This window comes from Pristis pectinata, chromosome 8, assembly GCF_009764475.1.
Source record: "Pristis pectinata isolate sPriPec2 chromosome 8, sPriPec2.1.pri, whole genome shotgun sequence".
Classification (NCBI taxonomy): domain Eukaryota; kingdom Metazoa; phylum Chordata; class Chondrichthyes; order Rhinopristiformes; family Pristidae; genus Pristis; species Pristis pectinata.
Window position 1 is genome coordinate 26,156,030 of NC_067412.1, and position 19,223 is coordinate 26,175,252.

The 19,223-nt window shown below is 42.1% G+C and overlaps 1 protein-coding gene across 1 annotated transcript in view; it reads right to left on the reverse strand.

Moving 5' to 3' along the window:
- Positions 1–19,223, reverse strand: part of LOC127573596 (cytochrome P450 3A30-like) — a 32,629-nt gene that overhangs the window by 2,635 nt on the left and 10,771 nt on the right. The window contains exons 6-12 of the mRNA XM_052021965.1: positions 18,869–18,957; positions 9,412–9,560; positions 5,723–5,850; positions 2,858–2,951; positions 1,340–1,465; positions 1,251–1,280; positions 301–532 (exon numbers count right to left, since the gene is read on the reverse strand). Coding sequence (XP_051877925.1) covers positions 301–532; positions 1,251–1,280; positions 1,340–1,465; positions 2,858–2,951; positions 5,723–5,850; positions 9,412–9,560; positions 18,869–18,957 — 848 coding nt within the window. The remainder of the gene's footprint in view (positions 1–300; positions 533–1,250; positions 1,281–1,339; positions 1,466–2,857; positions 2,952–5,722; positions 5,851–9,411; positions 9,561–18,868; positions 18,958–19,223) is intronic.

Sequence of the window (19,223 nt, forward strand, 5' to 3'; positions counted from 1 at the left end):
GAAAATGCTACATAATGGCAGCAACACTTTATATTCCACCGGAAGACAAATTAGTTCTTTTGACTTTAAGGCAATCCTTAAAAACAGTTTGACCCAGCATCTGGTTATCTGCCCAAGTATCTCTTTATGTAACTCTACATCACAGATAGGAAATTGCCATTTAAAAAAATATTTTAATAAACCTGAATAAGAGGCAGCAAAAACCACAAATGGGGATCAGTTTGTCATGGTATGGTAGGGTGGGCAGGGAAGGATTGATGGTACTGGTGATAAGGAACACAAATACTTGCTAACACGTACCTCTCAGGTCTGAACTCTTCAGGTTCTTGCCAGTACTTTGGATCATGGTGCAAGACATAAGCAGGCACCACAACTACAGTGTTCTTTGGAATGGTCACCCCATTGATCTTGATATCTTTCTTGCAGACTCTTTCCAAACGGACAACAGCAGGATGCAACCTCAGTGTTTCAGATATCACCATTTCCAGGTACTCCAGCTGCATCACATCATCATATGTGGGAGGAGCCTTCACACACAAAAACACTCTTAACAATGGGACATTAGTATAGATGGGAAGTGGTTATTGACAACAATAAGCGAGTATGTTAAAATATTTTGTCATAGAGCAGGAAATACATATTTTTTGTTGTGTATTGTTAGAGAAAATGTTTCCACCTGCAGAGAAGACCATAGGATCCAAACTAATGGGGCAGAAGGCCAACAAGTTACTTGGACCTGATGGACTCCTTTTTGTGTTTTATGCACCAGGGCCTCAGATCCTTCTGCACTGCGACATTTTGTAGACACACAGAGGAGACACAAGAGACTGCAGATGCTAGAATCTGGAGTAACACAGAAAGCGTGGTGGAACTTCAGCAGGTCAGGCAGCATCTATGGAGGGAAATGGACAGTTGAAGTTTTGGGTTGAGACACTTCATCTGGACTGCAGTCCAACAAGTTAAGAGAAGAAGACAAAGAGCCCACAAAGGGATATAGATAGATTATTTAAGTGGACAAGAAGTTGGCAAATGGAGTATAATGTGGGACAATACAAGGTTATCCACTTTAGAAGGAAGAATGGAAAAACAAATTATTACTTAAGCAACATGTGGTGACTAAATGTTGCAGTGCAAATGGATCTGGAAATCCTAGTGCATGAAGCACAAAATATTAGCATGTAGATATAGCAGCCGATTAGAAAGGTTAGTGGAATCTTGGCCTTCCTTACAAGGGATGTGGTATATAAAAATAGGGAAGCTTTCGTGAAGTCTAGAGGGCACTGGTGAGACACCCTGTAAACTTATGGTCTTTGTAGACAGTACATCAGAGCTAGTGCACAGTTCTTCTGTACATCTGGATGCATGGCCAGATTGTACCCAAGGTAAGAAAGCGTGTTACTGATGGTCTCGTACCCAGCCAAGATAAAGAAGATGCACTGTGCCAGAATCTCCTTGTCAGTCAGAGCTGCAGGAAAGGTGAAGAACCAGAATTTAATCTGCAAACCTCATTTTAAAGCAGAATTTAATACGATGGGTTTTAAATGTAAATGTTCCCTTAAACTTTTGATTCCTTAAAGGCTCTTTATTCAGCAACCAATTTTCAACCCTCATCCCACATGGAAATCTCCTACATTTCCTTCTTCCTTTTGGAGCATTGGAGGAGAACTTGGACCATACTGTTCTGGGTGAGAGCTCCTTATACAATTTAGTCTTCCAAGCAGTATCAAACTAGATACTTGTTAGGTAAGTAGATTACTTACCTTTATCCTTGGGAGACCTTAGCCACACTGCATTGACCATCTCCACAACTCTCCCCTTATTTTCAAGTCACTGTCCCCAAATCCCCAAATTGTAGCCCCCATGATCCTGCAATCCTCCCATTCATTTTGGACAATCCTGACCCCTCCCCACTCCACCTGTGTGCTACACTCCACCATATCCTAATCCCACCATTGTGGCAAGCTTTTCTCCCACCACCATTCTACCCCAGAGCCAATTTCTACCCCAGTCCCCAGATCTCACCATTCCATCTGTTAGTCTCTCGCACCCAAACCTTCAATGCCAGTCTTCCATTCCTGATCCCTCCAAATCCTGGGTTCCAGTGCATCCCTGCCCCCTCACCCCCGCAATACCCATGGGCCACACTACAGGGTTGTCTCACTTGTGGTTGCCAATCTCCTTACCTTGGCCTTGGGAAAGGAGTACCAGGCATTTAAATGCCCAATTAAGACCTTAGCTCTCTGCTACAAATTACAGTTGCAACCAAGGACTAAAGTAGTCATTGGCACCCATTGCCAAGTCCATCTAATGCCTACTAATGGGTTGAATGGAATTTCTAGGCATGTCTTCCCAATAATTGTGGTTCATTACATGTGGCTTTTGAAATAGATTACAAACTGATGTTCTCTGAGAGGCTACTTCAAGTGAAATGACAGACCAAATATGCATTCCAATGCTTGGGTAAATCACAACTTTTCTGGCCTTATATGATCAAAGCAATAAAAGCCAATCAGCATGGAAAGGGTTTATATGTAGAAAGTGCTCACTGGAACTCGAGTCCCATAAGCACACAAAAGTACATCAACAACTTGTACATGTGACTAATAAAGATATCTTATCTCATTTTAACTTCCCTGCAGTGCCTGGCTCCCAACTCAGACCCGTAACTGCAGGTCAGGTAACTTCTACTGGCGATAGAGGCCAATCACAGCAGAGAGACTACTCCCGTGTTGTTCTCATACAACCCTTTCTACCAGAATGTGAACTAGTCGGGTAATCAAAGGATCCTAGTGTCTGAATAGGGAGCATCAACTTCAGGAATAGAAGGAAACAATGATCAAAGCTACATTGACAATACCATTATGTGTTGAATTGTTGGCATCGTTCTGCTGATCTGCGTTGGTGGCTGTTGCTTGAGAATCAACCAGCAGCTGCAGAAAATCCACCTGATCCTAAAAGTTAAATAAAAAAGATTGTGAGAATCAACCATGAGGACACAGAGACAAGTCTCTTAGAAGTAATCGTGGATCCTGTAAGTCCAAGGCATGAACAGAGAAATAGAACCTATTGTCTCCAGCAGGGCCAAAATCAGAATCCAACCTAAGCTCTAATTACAGAAGGACAGTTGTGACCTCCACTATCTATATCATGGAATGGTTATAGCACAGAAAGCCATTCAGCCCATTGTGTTTGTGCCAGCTCTCAATATGAGCAATTCTCCAGTTCTACCCACCAACCTATCCTCTTCACAATTCAAAATACTGACAATTTTTGTGTCGACTGCAAATTTGGAAATTGTGGCTTGTATCCCAAGTCTAGTTCATTAAGATAGTTCAAAAAAGCAATAGTCCCAATATGGATCCCTGGGGAACACCACTATTTATACCAGTCCAAACAAAAATCCATTCACCATGACCCTTTGATTTCTGTTATTTGGCTAATTTCATATCCATTCTATCTATGTTCCTTTTATGCCATGCACTTCATCTTTGTTGATAAGCCAGTTATGTCGCACATTATTAATTGTTTTCTGGAAGTCCATGTACACCACATGGACTCCATTACTCATATCAATTCTATCAGTTGTGCAAATACTGGGTGTTTTGGGGGGATTTCCAAATCATGTTGGGTATTCTGTACATTTCATCTTCCCCTGACCTATAGCCTTCCCCAGAACTATAGATCTCATTTAAAAAAAATCCCACAACACCTCCAGAAGAAATGGTAATTAACCCTGGAAGTCAGCCCTTCTGTGTCTCTGGAGAGAAGACAGAAACTAGGAGTCTAAAATATTTAGTCTTCAGAGACTGCCTGTTCCCCGATCTGGAATATGAAAGGACAACTTCAGTTTTAGGGCCTGCAACCAAACAAGCCCAACAACGGTGACAATGGATATTTCTCCATCCTTTACAATTTGGAGAGCATCATCAATAATGGCCATCTCTAATACTCCACTCTGGGGAAGGTTGAGTAGGAAGCCTGGAGTTCCAGGCCAAAGCCTTCCACAACACAGAAGCCCATTCAGCCTTTATAGCTCAGAGAGTCAACACATCTATCTACTTTGTTCCACCCACTAAATCCACTTAAATTCTTTTTCAAGGTATTTATCCACAACCCTTTAGAAGTAGTTGTGGATGCTTGTTGAGCATTCTGCATCTTAACAATCCTCCAAAAGAGAATTCTCAACTACAGCTTCTTCCTCACTGCCATCAGGTTCCTGAACTGATCTGAAAAACCCTAATTCTACCTTGGACTATATTTCCCTCAACCTTGCAATAATATTGTTTATTTTTATTTATTCGGTTGTGTAAGTTATGTATAATTTATGTTAATTTAAGTTTATGTAATTTATGTTTATCATGTTTGTAATGTACTGTGTTGCTGCTGCAAAAAGCACTTCTTGGCATTTATTCCCTGGGTATGTATGCCCATGACAATAAACTTGAACTTGAATAATAACCCAATTTCTCTTTGACAATCTGAAATATATATGCACCTCCCCCTTTACCTACTTATCTACTCACCAAATAGTGGAAAAGATTTTCCCAGTTTAGCATTAAAATTTTCAACCTGATCATCAAGCTGTCTTTATTTCAATGGAAGAGTTCCTTCATTTGACTCTCCTTATAGCCAAACCTCTAATCAGTGATTTATTGGTTCAGTGAAGTTCTCCTATAATCCCAAAATAGTCTGGAAAACACGTTTTGGAGACACACACTCATTCCACATTGGGAAGTCTGGAATATATTCAAGATTCTTCATCTTCGATCAGTTTAACCAACTTTGAGAGCAATGTATTCAATATGCTAAACACACTCCAGTATTCTTACTCTTTTCCTACAAAATCGTTCATAGGCACCACTCCCAACATGTAATTAGTCACAAATCTGTAATAACACTGTACTATTATTGGACAATATTCTCAAATCTAAGTTGTCTCCAAGAATATCTACACTTTAAAGGCCATCCACTAAATAAATTCTTATTTGCTTTGCCATTTAAAATGATGCTAAGTATAAATGAGTAGCACAATACTGCAATAGCTGGTAGCAATGTGACCATATACTGTAAACAGAAATAATAATAATTGAAGGATGTGAAACACAGGGTTCTCCTTAAATATTGCTTCAATCAGGCTAAAAGATAAGACTATATTCATTCTTACCAAAGATACCAGGATAACCGTATCCTTTCCTTCCATCCAAGCCTACTACCTTGATTTTCAGGTCTTTTAAATACAGGCCATCCATAAACTAGTCCCTATTTTTGAAAACAAATTTCAACTGCTCTTCCACTTTGACTTCTGTTGAAGCTTGACAGAAAGTCTGGAGGAAGTGCAATAAACAGTGGTGTGCCCCACCACTTACACTTGAAGGTAGCTTGTCTTTAATCCCGTTTCTCTCAGTTACCCCTCACTATCTGTCTCACAGCCCCAGCCCCCCGCAAACCAGTGCAGGAGGTCAGTGAATTTCAGCAGTGATCCTAGGTGGGTGAGCACAGCGCCAACTGCAGCAAGGTTGGGCATTTATATCGCATCTGTGCCTGGCAAATTTAAGCAACTGCAGAGTAACACCATATTTCCAAGGAACCCCCTTCTTTGGTCAAAGAACATTGTTAGAGTTACCTCCTTCTCGGTTATGAAATTAGCATCAGTGTTGAGGGAAGAAAGAGGCAGAACATTTGCAGGAATGTAAACAGTTTCAATGGTCAGTTTAATACTCACGTTGTGTATGCCTTTTTGCCTCTTTGCCTTCATATTTAACACAGCTCTTATGAAAAATTCAGTCACACCTTTTGGGAAGAAGCCCCAATTTAATTTTTGCAGGATTGGAATAAAGAAAGGAAATATCACTGAAAAAAAAAGTAAAAAAAACACAAATTACTACTGATAGTAGTCCTGCACACGTAGGTTTAGAAGCAGATGTGGTTATGGAAAAGAGATAGCGAAAGAGTGATTGAGAAGCAAAAGGTAGGATAAAGCAGGAAATAAGAAGGAAAGTAAGTAGCTGATCATGGGTAGGAGATGAGGGGAAATGGTGCAGAATAGGGGAAGAAACAGGAAAGACTTGAATTCAGTGTCACCTTTCACAGACTCCAGGTATCCAAGGTGCTGCACTGCCAGTTGTTGAAACCTAGTTCCTACTGTAATGTAGGGATGTAGTACACAGCAAGATTCCACAAACAGCACTGAGAAAAGATGTCCTGATCCACATGTGAGGTTGGTTCCCTCATATGTACTGATTGGCCAAGTATCCAAGAGAACTCGACAGTTTTCAGATTAAAGCATGGGACACTCCACCCTCCCAGGAGGGCAGTTGGGGCCTCAGTTTCACATCTTATCAGCACTTCTGTCAGCATCATACTCTCCCATTGCTGCACTGAAATGTCAGCATGGATTATCTGTTCAAGTCTCTAGAATATAACTTGTACTCACAATCTTTTGGCTCACATATTGGGCAGAATCTAAACTTTCATAGCTTGTGCTCCTTATAGTGTTTCTAATCCACCTTGCATTTAATAAACCACACTAAGAGCATAGGAAGAAGCCACTTAGCTATGTCTACACTACCTTCTGCTGGAACAATCTAAGACTAAATCCACCACCCTGATTTCTTCCGGTGGTATGTACCGACCTCCACTTCTGATTCTCACACATTTTTCTACTTAAACTCTTGGTGTGTACTTCAACAAACTCACTCCGTCCAAGGATCTCATACTCCTAATAGCCTTGATCACTTTGATTCCTCCTCATTAACTTTCCCATCCAGAGAGGTTAGAATATTGCTGTTAAATCTCCGTTTATAGGTAGAGATAATAGAGCTAGGGATTATAGATAATTGAGTGATTGAGAGCAAACCTGGCAAACGGAGTTTGATGTGAGGAGGTGTGAGGTAAGTGGAATCAAATGCGCATTATTATCTAAATGGAGAGAGAGTGCAAATGAGTGAAGTTCAGAGGGATCTAAATGTTCTAGTGCATGAATCACATGAAGTTAGCAGGCAGGTTCAACAAGTAGTTATGAAGGCAGTCAGCATTCTAGCCTTTATTGTGAAGGGGTTGGAGTTTAAAAATAGGGATGTTTTATTATAGTTGCACAGGTGTTGGTGAGGCTGCAGCTGGAATACTGTGCACAAAAGAAGGATGTAGTAGCATTGGAGGGAGTCCATAGGAGATTCACCAGGTTTTAGTACTGGGATGAGAGGCTAATTAGTGGGATGAGCTCGGCGTTCAACACCATCATCCCCTCTGTACTAATCAACAAGCTTCAGAACCTGGGCCTCTGTATCTCCCTCTGCAACTGAATCCTCAACTTGCTTATCAGGAGACCGCAGTCAGTGCGGATCGGTAATAACATCTCCTCCTCACTGACAGTCAACACAGGCGCACCTCAAGAACGGGTGCCTAGTCCACTGCTCTATTTTCCCTACACTCATGACTATGTGGCTAGGCACAGCTCAAATGCCATTGATAACTTTGCAGATGACGCCACTGTTGTTGGCAGAACCTCAAATGGCGATGAGGAGGCATACAGGAGTGAGATAGATCAGCTCAAGTGGTGTTGCAACAATAACCTCACACTCAGTGTCAGCAAGACCAAGGAATTGATTGTGGACTTCAGGAAGGGGAGGTCAGGAGAACACACACCAGTGCTCATTGAGGGATCAGCAGTGGAAAAGGTGACCAGCTTCAAGTTCCTTGGCATCAACATCACAGACAATCTATCTTGGGCCCAACACATTGATGCAATCACAAAGAAGGCACACCAGCAGCTCTACTTCATTAGGAGTTTGAGGAGATTTGGAATGTCCCCAAAGATTCTTGCAAACTTCTATAGATGTATGGTGGAGAACATTCTGACTGGTTTCATTGCCGCCTGGTATGGAGGCTCCAATGTGCAGGATCGAAAGAGGCTGCAGAGGGTTGTAGACTCAACCAGCTCCATCATGGGCACAACCCTCCCCGCCATCGAGGACATCTTCAAGAGGCGGTGCCTGAAAGAGGCGGCATCCATCACTAAGGATCCTCACCATCTGGGACATGCTCTCTTCACGTTACTAGCATCATGGAGGAGGTACAGGAGCCTGAAGACCCACACTCAACGTTTCAGGAACAGCTTCTTCCCCTCCACCATCAGATTTCTGAATGGTCCATGAACCCATGAACACTACCTCGTTATTCCTCTTTTGCACTATTTATTTATTTTTGTAACTTAAGAGTAATTTTTATGTCTTGCACAGTTCTCTACTGGCACAAAACAACAAATTTCACGACGTACAGTATGTCAGTGATAATAAACCTGATTCTGATTCTGTTGTACTTGTGCAATATAACTATAAACTCGACTTTGTCCTGTCAAGAGAGGCCAGACAGTTTGGGTCTGTATTCCTTTGAGTTTAGAAGAATGAGGGGTGATCTTATTCAAACATATAACTTTCTAAGGGGGCAGAGGACAATAGAGAATGCAGATGGTGGAATCTAGAACAAAAACAGAAAGCTGGAAGAATACTGCAGGTCAAGCAGCATATGTGCTGGCAAAAAATGGAAGTCGACATTTCGGGTTGAGACCCTGCATTGAGACTGCAACCGGAGAGGAAAGATTGCCAATATGTAGCAGTACATAGCTGGGTGGGTGGGATAGTGGCTTAGTAGGTGATAGGTGGAATTAGATGGGGAGGGGATGATGGGCAAATGGAACCAAGGGAAGGGAGGGGATGGGAGGGATGAACAAAAGGAGAAGAAAACCAGGTGGATAGGTGAGTGTGTGTGGTAGGAGAACACCAGGTGTGTAGGTTACCTGGAGACATAGCTACAAAATAAGGGGCCAGTCATTTAATAGCAATTTATTTTCTCAGAGGGTAGTGAATCTCTGAAATACTCTGCCCCAGAGGAGGCCAAGTCATGAGAAATAATTTGTGAAGATATCTGAAAGACTGAGAAATTGAGTGTTATGGAGAACTGGCACAGCAGAGAAGTTGAGGCCATGAGAGATTAATTATAGTTATATTGAATAGTGGGGCAGGCTTGAGGGGACATGTGGCCAACTTCTCCTCCTACTTTCTAGTGTTCTTGTGTTTTTTTAGACCTCCCTACTCTAACAAAGCTAGGAGCTGAATTCAAGCCTCATCACGGAGATTAGCTTGTCAACTGAGGCAGCATCTAGGTGAAAAGTGAGTGGTGTGACTAAGGACAGAATTTAGTAAAAAAATGCAGCTATATTTCAACCTTGAAATATATATGAGGAACCGGACTGGGCTTACCCCAGAGTACAAAAGTATTTCATCTACTAATTTGCAGAAATTCCAAAAGATGGAACAGAGCATAACAGGAACAAGCAACTAATCACAGATTGCCCTAACCTAAAAGAAAAACCTTACCTTCTCTTAAGTAAAATAAATACTTTGAATCACTTACAAATCAAAAGAAGGTCAAGGCTGAAGAAGGAAAAATCTGTAAATATCTTGACATTGGTGACAAGTGGGTCGTCGGGATTATTGATGGAGTCAATATCCAGACTGAATGACGTACTAGCGACTACATCCATACTGTATGAACCAAAGACCCTAGCAGAAGAGAAGCAAGCTTGTTAAGAACCAATTGACAACCAAGCAATCTTTTGCCACTTGAGACAATTTAATTGTATATAGAATTTACACCACAGGTCCAGGCTAGCTTTCTTTGAAATGTATTTATACTTCTTTGTTCCATGTATTCATGGTCTCATAACTCACAGGGTAACACCAATTCTCTCGAGTTTCCTTTGGGATTCAGTGTTGACCATATTACTAGGCTAGGGCTCTCCTCTCCCAAACAAAATGGATTATCTCGATGTTTATTGCATCAAAAGAATTCATAAATTTAAAAAAACCCTGTTTAGGTCATTCCCTTGCATCTTTAGGACCTTTAAGAAGAACATACTTTGACTGTTCAGTATGCCCTGATAAATATAGTTCATCATTTCTTATTCTTGGTCTTGTTTTTGTAATTTCTGTTGCAACTTTTCACTCTCACCAACTTTTACAGATGCACCATAGAAAGCATCCTATCTAGATGTATCACGGCTTGGTACAGCAACTGCTCTGCCCAGGACTGCAAGAAACTGGAGAGAATTGTAGACACAGCCCAGCGCATTACGGACACCAGCCTCCCCTCCTTGGACTCTGTCTTTATCTCTCGCTGTCTTGGTGTAGCAGCCAGTATAATCAAAGACCCCACCCACCCAGGACATTCTCTCTTCTCTCCCCTTCCATCGGGTAGAAGATACAGGAGCCTGAAGGCACATACCACCAGACTTAAGGACAGCTTCTACCCCACTGTGATAAGACTATTGAACAGTTCCCTTATACAATGAGATGGACTATGACCTCACGATCTACCTTGTTGTGACCTTGCACCTTATTGCACTGCACTTTCTCTGTAACTGTGACACTTTACTCTGTACTGTTATTGTTTTTACCTGTCCTACATCAATGCACTCTGTACTGACTCAATGTAACTGCACTGTGTAATGAATTGACCTGTACAATCGGTTTGTAAGACAAGCTGTTCACTGTACTTCGGTACAAGTGACAATAATAAACCAATACCAACTTCTCCAGTGATTATTTAGCCTAGAAACTGGATCACCTGGAGCCCCCTTTTTAGGCACCATGCAATCCATATTCAATTTTGGGAAGGACAGATCATGTTATAGATCATTGTCAAGAAAACAGTGCTAGCCACAAAATTATACTACACACCTGGTTATGCTATTCATGTTAGTATGCCTGACATTTTCCCAGTGTTAGACATTCACCAAATGATATTAGAAATTAGAAATAACCTTCCAAAATTCAGAGATTGTGCTAAAACTGTAAGTTTTTTTTCCTCAGCATTTAGGTGCTGAGAAACTCAATCCATGGGTGCTTAAATGGTGAATCCACAGGCAGCAATCCATTAGTGGAGGCACTGTAATGATCAGATAGGGTTGATCGATTGAGGAGGCAAAGATGTGACCACTAATGAAGATCTGTTCCCACAGAGTCTTCAGAGACCCACATCTTACCTGACTCTCTGATAAACAATATATTTGTAGATTTGGGTTTTCCTAAGGCTATCATCACCAAGATCTGTAATATTCTGCCCAAAGATCTTCAGCCATGCTCTCATACTTGCATTGCTCTCTCCATGGAGAACAAGGTCGTGTTGACTCTCAATTTCCTTGCCAAGTGTCTGCAACAGACCTATGCCACGTCTTCCAATTTGGTGTTCACTGCTGCATCCAAAGGGTCATCCAGGCACTGTATTCACAGACAGATGATTTCATTTACGATGAATTCAGTGATGAACAGATAGCATCTCAGGCACTGGGATTTGTCAGCAATGCAGGTTTCCTCCGAGTGCAGGCAGCCACTGACAAATGCATTCAAGTGCCTGTAATGGCTCCTCTTAATAGCCACATCATTTTCACTTCACAATGTAAAGGTCATCGGAGTTTTCAAGAATTCCCTCATGAAAAATGTATGTTTCCAGGATGCATATACAAGTCCCGCATCCCCAGGGAGCTCACACTGTCAGGCGTTTTCGGTGGCCAGCACTGCCTGGAGAGATAGATCTTGAGGAAAAGGACCACCCTTGATTCCTCTGGCTTCTTACACAGTCCACTCTCTAACCACAGCAGCTGGGTGTAATACAATGAGAGACATGCAGATACCAGGACCATTGTGGAAAGCACCATAGATCTCCAGAAAATGAAATTCTGATGCCTGTACTAGTCTATTGTGCCTTGCCGTACAAGCCAAACAGATAAGATAACCTCATCACTGTTCACTTTGGTAACTGAAGACTGCCACTACTGCTGAAGGAAGAGCAAAAGACCTGGAGACTGAGGCCCATGAGGCAGAGTGTGTAGAGTCCAGCAGGAGGAATTGGAAGGCTACCAGTGGAATATCCTTGTTCAGCATCTGCAGCTGCCAACTAGGCAGAGGAGGCAGGCCCTGGCTCCAATGGAATACAAGAGACTCTTTTGTATAATAAAGATGAACTCTTATCTCTCAACCTACCTCATCATGGCCCTTGCTCCTTATTGTCTACCTGCACTGCACTTTTTTTAACTCTAACGCTATATTCTGTATTTTGTTATTGCTTTTCCTTTGTACTATTTCGATGTACTTACTTTGGAATGATCTGTCTGGATGGGATGCAAAACAAAGCTTTTCACTGTAGCATAGTACATGTGACAGCAATAAACTAATTACCAAAACATAATGGAGAGATGATTTTCATAGAGAAGCTGGAAAATAAAATTCTCCAATGCAAACCGTCAGCCTAGCTGCACTGAAGTCCTTGACAGCAGCACAGTACAGCAGTAATCAGTTGGGAGGAGCCACATTATGTACAAGATCCCCTCACATACTCCAGTGGAAGTCCACTTGCACTGACCATAATGCATGAATGAAAGAATCCCTGCTTCACTTATTTTAATAGCTTGCTGCAACATTTACTGATGAGTGGCACCTCCCTTGAAGAACTCAGATTGCCACAAAAAATGCATTATCTGTGACGACCTGCACTCCATAGGTGTAATGGTATGCAGATCACCTTGGCAAATCTTGCAAGGTCATGACCTATCTTTCAGCATTCCTCTATTTTGTGGCGATTTTCATATCAGGAGGAGACTACTTGAACCACCTCCTGCCAGACCTTTCTGATAGTGGCCTGGCAGGTTTCCCCTCCAATCCCAGTGCATATATCTTCTCTTTCCTCCAGGCATGTATCTGATTGATCATGACTTCATGTCCCTTAGAGTAAAGGTGGAAATCTCAGGCACTCCCTCTGCAGCATTCATGGCAACCAAAATATGCATTATTGCTGTGAGACTGCCATTGGGATTGCATCATTAATGACTGATGCCCTACTCCATTTGCTGCAGAGCAAAAAAACCAGGCACAGGTGCTACTTTAGTACATACTTCAGGGAGTAAACCACCCTAACATTGTTATATTTTTGGTGAGTACAAAACATAGCCACATTGTAGCATGCCAAAAATGGGTGCAATCTGTTTTCTAGGCAGATATACTAATTGTGTTGATGTCATTAGGATTAAAATTAAATACAGCATAAAATATTCATCCATTGGTATGGGTTTTTCAGCTAAACTGGAACCAGACCCAAGAATGGGAATTTACCAACAAGTTGATGGACAGGAGTTGATTGAACACTCAGTCCTCTTTATGTAAGAACATAAGAAATAGGAGCAGGAGTAGGCCATATGGCCCGTCAAGTCTGCTCCGCCATTCAATAAGATCATGGCTGATCTGGACGTGGACTCAGATTGACCTACCTGCCTTTTCCCCATAACCCTTAATTCCCCTACTATGCAAAAATCTATCTGTCGGTGTCTTAAATATATTTAATAAGGTAGCCTCTAATGCTTCTCTGGGCAGAGAATTCCACAGATTCACTACTCTCTGGGAAAAGCAGTTTCTCCTCATCTCTGTCCTAAATCTATTCCCCTGAATCTTGAGGCTCTATGTCCCCTAGTTCTAATCTTACCTACCAGTGGAAACAACCTTCCTGCCTCTATCTTATCTATCCCTTTCAGAATTATATATGTTTCCATAAGATCCCCTCTCATCCTTCTGAATTCCAATGAGTATAGTCCCAGGTGACTCAATCTCCCCTCATAGGCTAGTCCCCTCATCTCTGGAATCAACCTGGTGAACCTCCTCTGCACCGCCTCCAAAACCAGTATATCTTTCCTCAAGTAAGGAGACCAGAACTGCATGTACTACTCCAGGTGCACAGTTCCAGCATATCCTCCCTGCTCTTAAATTCAATCCCTCTAGTAATGAAGGCCAACATTCCATTTGCCTTCTTGATAAGCTGTTGCACCTGCAAACCAACCTTCTGCAATTTATGCACAAGCACTTCCAAGTCCCACTGCACAACAGCATACTGCAATCTTTCACCATTTAAGTAATAATCTGATCTTCTATTTTTCCTTCCAAAGTGGATGACCTCGCATTTACCAACATTATACTCCACCTGCCAGATCCTTGCCCACTCACTTAACGTCTCTATATCTCTTTGCAGACTCTCCACATCCTCTGCACAATTTGCTTTTCCATTGAATTTAGTGTCATCAGCGAACTTAGATACGCTACACCCAGTCCCCTCTTCCAAATCGTTAATGTATATCGTGAACAGTTGTGGGTCCAGCACTGACACCTGCAGCACCCCGCTCACCACCAATTGCCAACCAGAGAAACACCCATTTATCCCAACTCTCTGCCTTCTATTGGTTAACCAATCCTCTATCCATGCTAATACATTACCTCCACTCCATTCATCCTTATCTTATGGATAAGTCTTTTATGCAGCACCTTTTCGAACACCTTCTAGAAATCCAAGTATTCAACATCCACCTGTTCCCCTCTATCCACTGCACTCATTATATCCTCAAAGAATTTCAGTAAGTTTGTCAAACAGGACCTGCCCTTCCTGAATCCATGCTGTGTCTGCCCGATGGAACCACTTCACAAGATCACAAGACAAGGGAGCAGAAGCAGGCCATTCGGCCCATCGAGTCTGCTCCAAGGAAAAGGGAAAAAGAAATGGGGTGGGAAAAAAAGAAAAAAGAAAAGAGAAAGAAAAGAAAAAAAAACTATTCTAATCCCATTTTCCAGCCTTATCCCCATATCCCTTGATACCCTGACTATTTAGATATCTGTCTATCTCCTCCTTGAACACCCCCACTGATCTGGCCTCCACTGCTGTGCGTGGCAAGGAGTTCCACAATTTCACCACCCTCTGGGTAAAGAAATTTCTCCTCATCTCTGTCTTGAAACTGTACCCTCTAATTCTAAGATTGTGCCCTCTGGTCCTGGACTCGCCCACCAAGGGAAACAGCCTAGCCACATCTACTCTATCCTTACCTGTCAACATTTTAAATGTCGCTACGAGGTCCCCTCTCATCCTTCTGTACTCCAGTGAGTACAGTCCAAGAGCTGACAAACACACCTCATACTTAAGCCCTTTCATTCCCGGAATCATTCTCGTAAATCTCCTCTGAACCCTCTCCAACGTCAGCACATCCTTCCTAAGATGTGGGGCCCAAAACTGCGCACAGTATTCCAAATGAGGCCTCACTAGTGCCCCGTAGAGCCTCATCAACACTTCCTTACTTTTATACACTATACCTCTCGAGATGAATGCCAACATAGCATTCGCTTTCTTAACCACCGATCCAACCTGGTGGTTAACTTTTAAGGTATCTTGTACGAGTACCCCCAAGTCCCTTTGTACTACCGTACTATCAATCTTCTCTCCTTCTAGATAATAATCTACCCGCTTATTTCTGCTTCCAAAGTGTACAACTGCACATTTCTCAACATTGAATCTCATCTGCCATTTCCTTGCCCATTCTCCTAAACTGTCTAGGTCCCTCTGCATCCTTTCTATTTCCTCTATGCTCCCTACTCCTCCACTTTTCTTGGTGTCATCCGCAAACTTAGCCACACAACCATTTATTCCATCATCCAAATCTATCCAGGTGTCTCGCTATTTTTTTTGCTGATGGCTTCAAGCAATTTCCCAACTGCAGACGTTAAGCTAACTGGCCTACAGTTACTTGCCTTTTGCCTACATCTTTTTTTAAACAGTGGCATGACATGCGCTGTCTTCCAATCCGCCAGGACCTGCCCAGAGCCCAGAGAATTTTGGTAAATTATCACAAACGCCTCTACTATAACTTCCACCATTTCTTTCAGTACCCTGGGATGCATCTCATCAGGACCAGGGGACTTGTCTATCTTTAGGCCCACTAGTTTGCTCATCACTACCTCTTTAGTGACAGTGATTTTATCAAGGTTCTCACCTCCCATCGCATCTGTAACATCTCTCTTTGGCATGTTAGATGTGTTCTGCACCATGAAGACTGACACAAAATAGTTGTTCATGGTGTCGGCCATTTCCGCATTACCCAATATTAATTCCCCCTCCTCATCTTCCAAGGGACCTACGTTCACTTTAGCTACCCTTTCCTGCTTTATATAATTACAAAAACTTTTACTATCTGTTCTTATATTTTGTGCTAGTTTACTTTTATAATCTATCTTCCCTTTCCTTATTGCTTGCTTAGTGGTTCTTTGTTGCTTTTAAAGTTTTCTCAATCTTCCAGTTTCCCACTACTCTTGGCGACTTTGTATGCATGAGCTTTTAGCTTGATGCCTTCTTTTATTTCCTTAGTTATCTAAGGCTGGCTCTCCCCACCCTTACTGTCCTTGCTTTTAACTGGAATATACTTCTGTTGAGCACTGTGAAAAATCTCTTTGAAAGTCTTCCACTGTTCCTCACCTGTCCCAACATACAGCCTGTGTTTCCAGTCTAGTCTAGCCAACTCCTCCCTCATCCCATTGTAGTCTCCCTTGTTTTGGCATAATACATTGGTTTTAGATCGAACTATTGCACCCTCCATTTGTATGAAAAATTCAATCATACTGTGATCACTCTTTCAAAGAGGATCCCTAACTACAAGATCATTAAATTTTACCTGTGTCATTGCACAGGACCAGATCTAAGATAGCATTTTCCCTTGTAAGTTCACTAACATGCTGTGCAAAGAAGCTATCACAGATGCATTCTCTGAAGTCCTCCTCAAGACTGCCTTGACCAACTTAATTCACCCAATCTATGTGGAAGTGAAAGTCCCCCATGACAACTGCTGTTCCATTCTTACATGCATCAAATATTTCTTGGTTAATTGCCTGTGCCACTGTAATATTATTATTCGGTGGCTTACATACAACTCCCACCAGTGATTTTTTTCCCTTTACTATTCCTAATCTCTACCCAGATGGACTCAACATTCTGCTCCTTAGATCTTATATCATCTCTCACTTTCGCCTGATCTCATTCTTATTTAAGAGCGCTACCCCACCTCCCTTACCTTCCTGCCTATCCTTTTGTATTACCTGATACCCTAGGATATTTAATTCCTAATCACATCCACCCTGCAACCATGTTTCTGTAATGGCCACTAAATCATACCTCTTTGTACTGATTTGTGCCACAAGTTCACTGACCCTGTTTCGAATACTATGAGCATTCAGATAAAGTGCCCTTACACTCATTGTCCTTTTAGAATCTAGTAACCTTTGTGTCCTTTGCATTTGACTTTTCTGTACTCCACTCTTACTTTTCTCTTTTCTAACTTTTGCTCTGGTCTCTACTTCGTTTCCCTTACTTTTCTCTTTTCTAACTTTTGTTCTGGTCTCTGCTTCCCTCTGTCTTTCTGCATGGTTTCCCATACCCCTGCCATATTAGTTTGCTCTAATAAATGGAGGAAAATGCAAAAAGATAAAGTCCATCACCTCCTAGTCCAAGTGGCTTTTAGAAACACACACAGGCGCGAGGTGCTGAATGTGGCATGGAACTAAATGGAGTGAGGGTGCTGAGGGGCAGGGGAGAGGCTGCCTATCAAGATAGGTCATTCCTCAGATCCCTCAGAAAAACCTGAAGTGATGTTTGGTGAAACCTAATAACCAAGTCACTTGCTTGGCCAAAATGTGGAAAAGAACTAAAAAGAAAGACTTAAATTCCTCATAGAATAAAATCCAAGCATATATGTGAATGCCTGGTAGGAAGTTGACAGTTAAAAAGCTGCACTGAGGGTTATTTTGCCTCAACTTAACCTTCCCAGAAACAAGTACAAATGATTGACATTAAAACATGGGAAGGAGAGCTCAATAGACTGATGGGCCCCTTGCATCTGTTCTGCAATCCAACCAGATCAAGGTTAATCTATCACCTCTATGCCACCTTCCACACTGACCCTATATCCCATGGTGGCATGGTGTCATGACAACAATCTTTCCCTCAATGTCAGCAAAACAAAAGAGCTGGTCATTGACTTCAGGAAGTGGAGTGGTGCACATGCTACAGTTTACATCAATGGTGCTGAGGTGGACATGGTTGAGAGCTTCAAGTTCCTAGGTGTAAGCATCACCAATAGCCTGTCCTGAACCAACCACGTAGATGCTACAGCCAAGAAAACACAGCAGTGCCTCTACTTCCTCAGGAGGCAAAAGAAATTTGGCATGTCCCCATTGAACCTCACCAATTTTTATAGATGCACCATTGAAAACATCCTATCCGGATGTATCATAGCTTGGTACTGCAACTGCGCTGCCTGGGACCGCAAGAAACTGCAGAGAGTTGTGGACACAGCTCAGCACATCACAAAAAACAGCCTCCCCTCCACGGACTCTGTCTGCACTTCTCGCTGCCTCAGTAAAGCAGCCAACATAATCAAGGACCCCTCCCATCCTGGAGATTCTCTCTTCTCCTTCCTCCCATTGGGCAAAAGATACAAAAGCCTGAAAGCGTGTACCACCAGGCTCAAGGCCAGCTTCTATCCTGCTGTTATAAGAGGATTGAATGGACCTCTTGTTCAATAAGATGGACTCTTGACCTCTCAATCTACCCATCATGGTCTTGCACCTTATTGTCTGCCTGTACTGCACTTTCTCTGTAACTGCAACACTTTATTCTGTATTCTGTTATTGCTTTTCCCTTGTACTACCTCAATGTGCTGATGTGGTAGAATGACCTGTATGGATGACATGCAAAACAAAGTTTTTCACTGTACCCCGGTACATGCGGCAATAATGAACCAATTACCAGTTAGTCCCTCTTTTCCCTTATTATTCAGAAATATATTGATCCCTGACTCAGGATAATCAATTAATTGACGAGGAGTCAGAGATCACGTTCCTCATCTGTGAGAACACCAAGAGTTTGAAAGTGCTTGAAGCAATGTGAAAATGATACAATGGAAACAGGAAAGGGTTGTGCCAAAGAAACACAACCTACAGTCAGACAAATTACTCACTCCTTCAGGTTGACAGCTTCATTCAGCTTCGCTTTCTTTTCAGCCATTTTCACAAGGTTTTGTGTGTAGTGATTAATTATTGAAAATATCTGGGAAAGGGGTAAAATAAAGACAGCAAAGTAAAGAATGTACAAGACACTAGTCTGGACCAACTAAGTATTCCTAGAGATCTTCAGTTGTTCTGCACCTCCCTATGCCCCCACTCCCCAAAATATCCTGTCATCATTCATTTGACATATCCATCCTAACTTACTCTGCACTACCTCCCAATATCAATCTGAAAGTTAATATGGACTTTATTTCCAGATCAGACATTTCATGACCTTCGGGAAAATAGCACATTAAACCATAACCA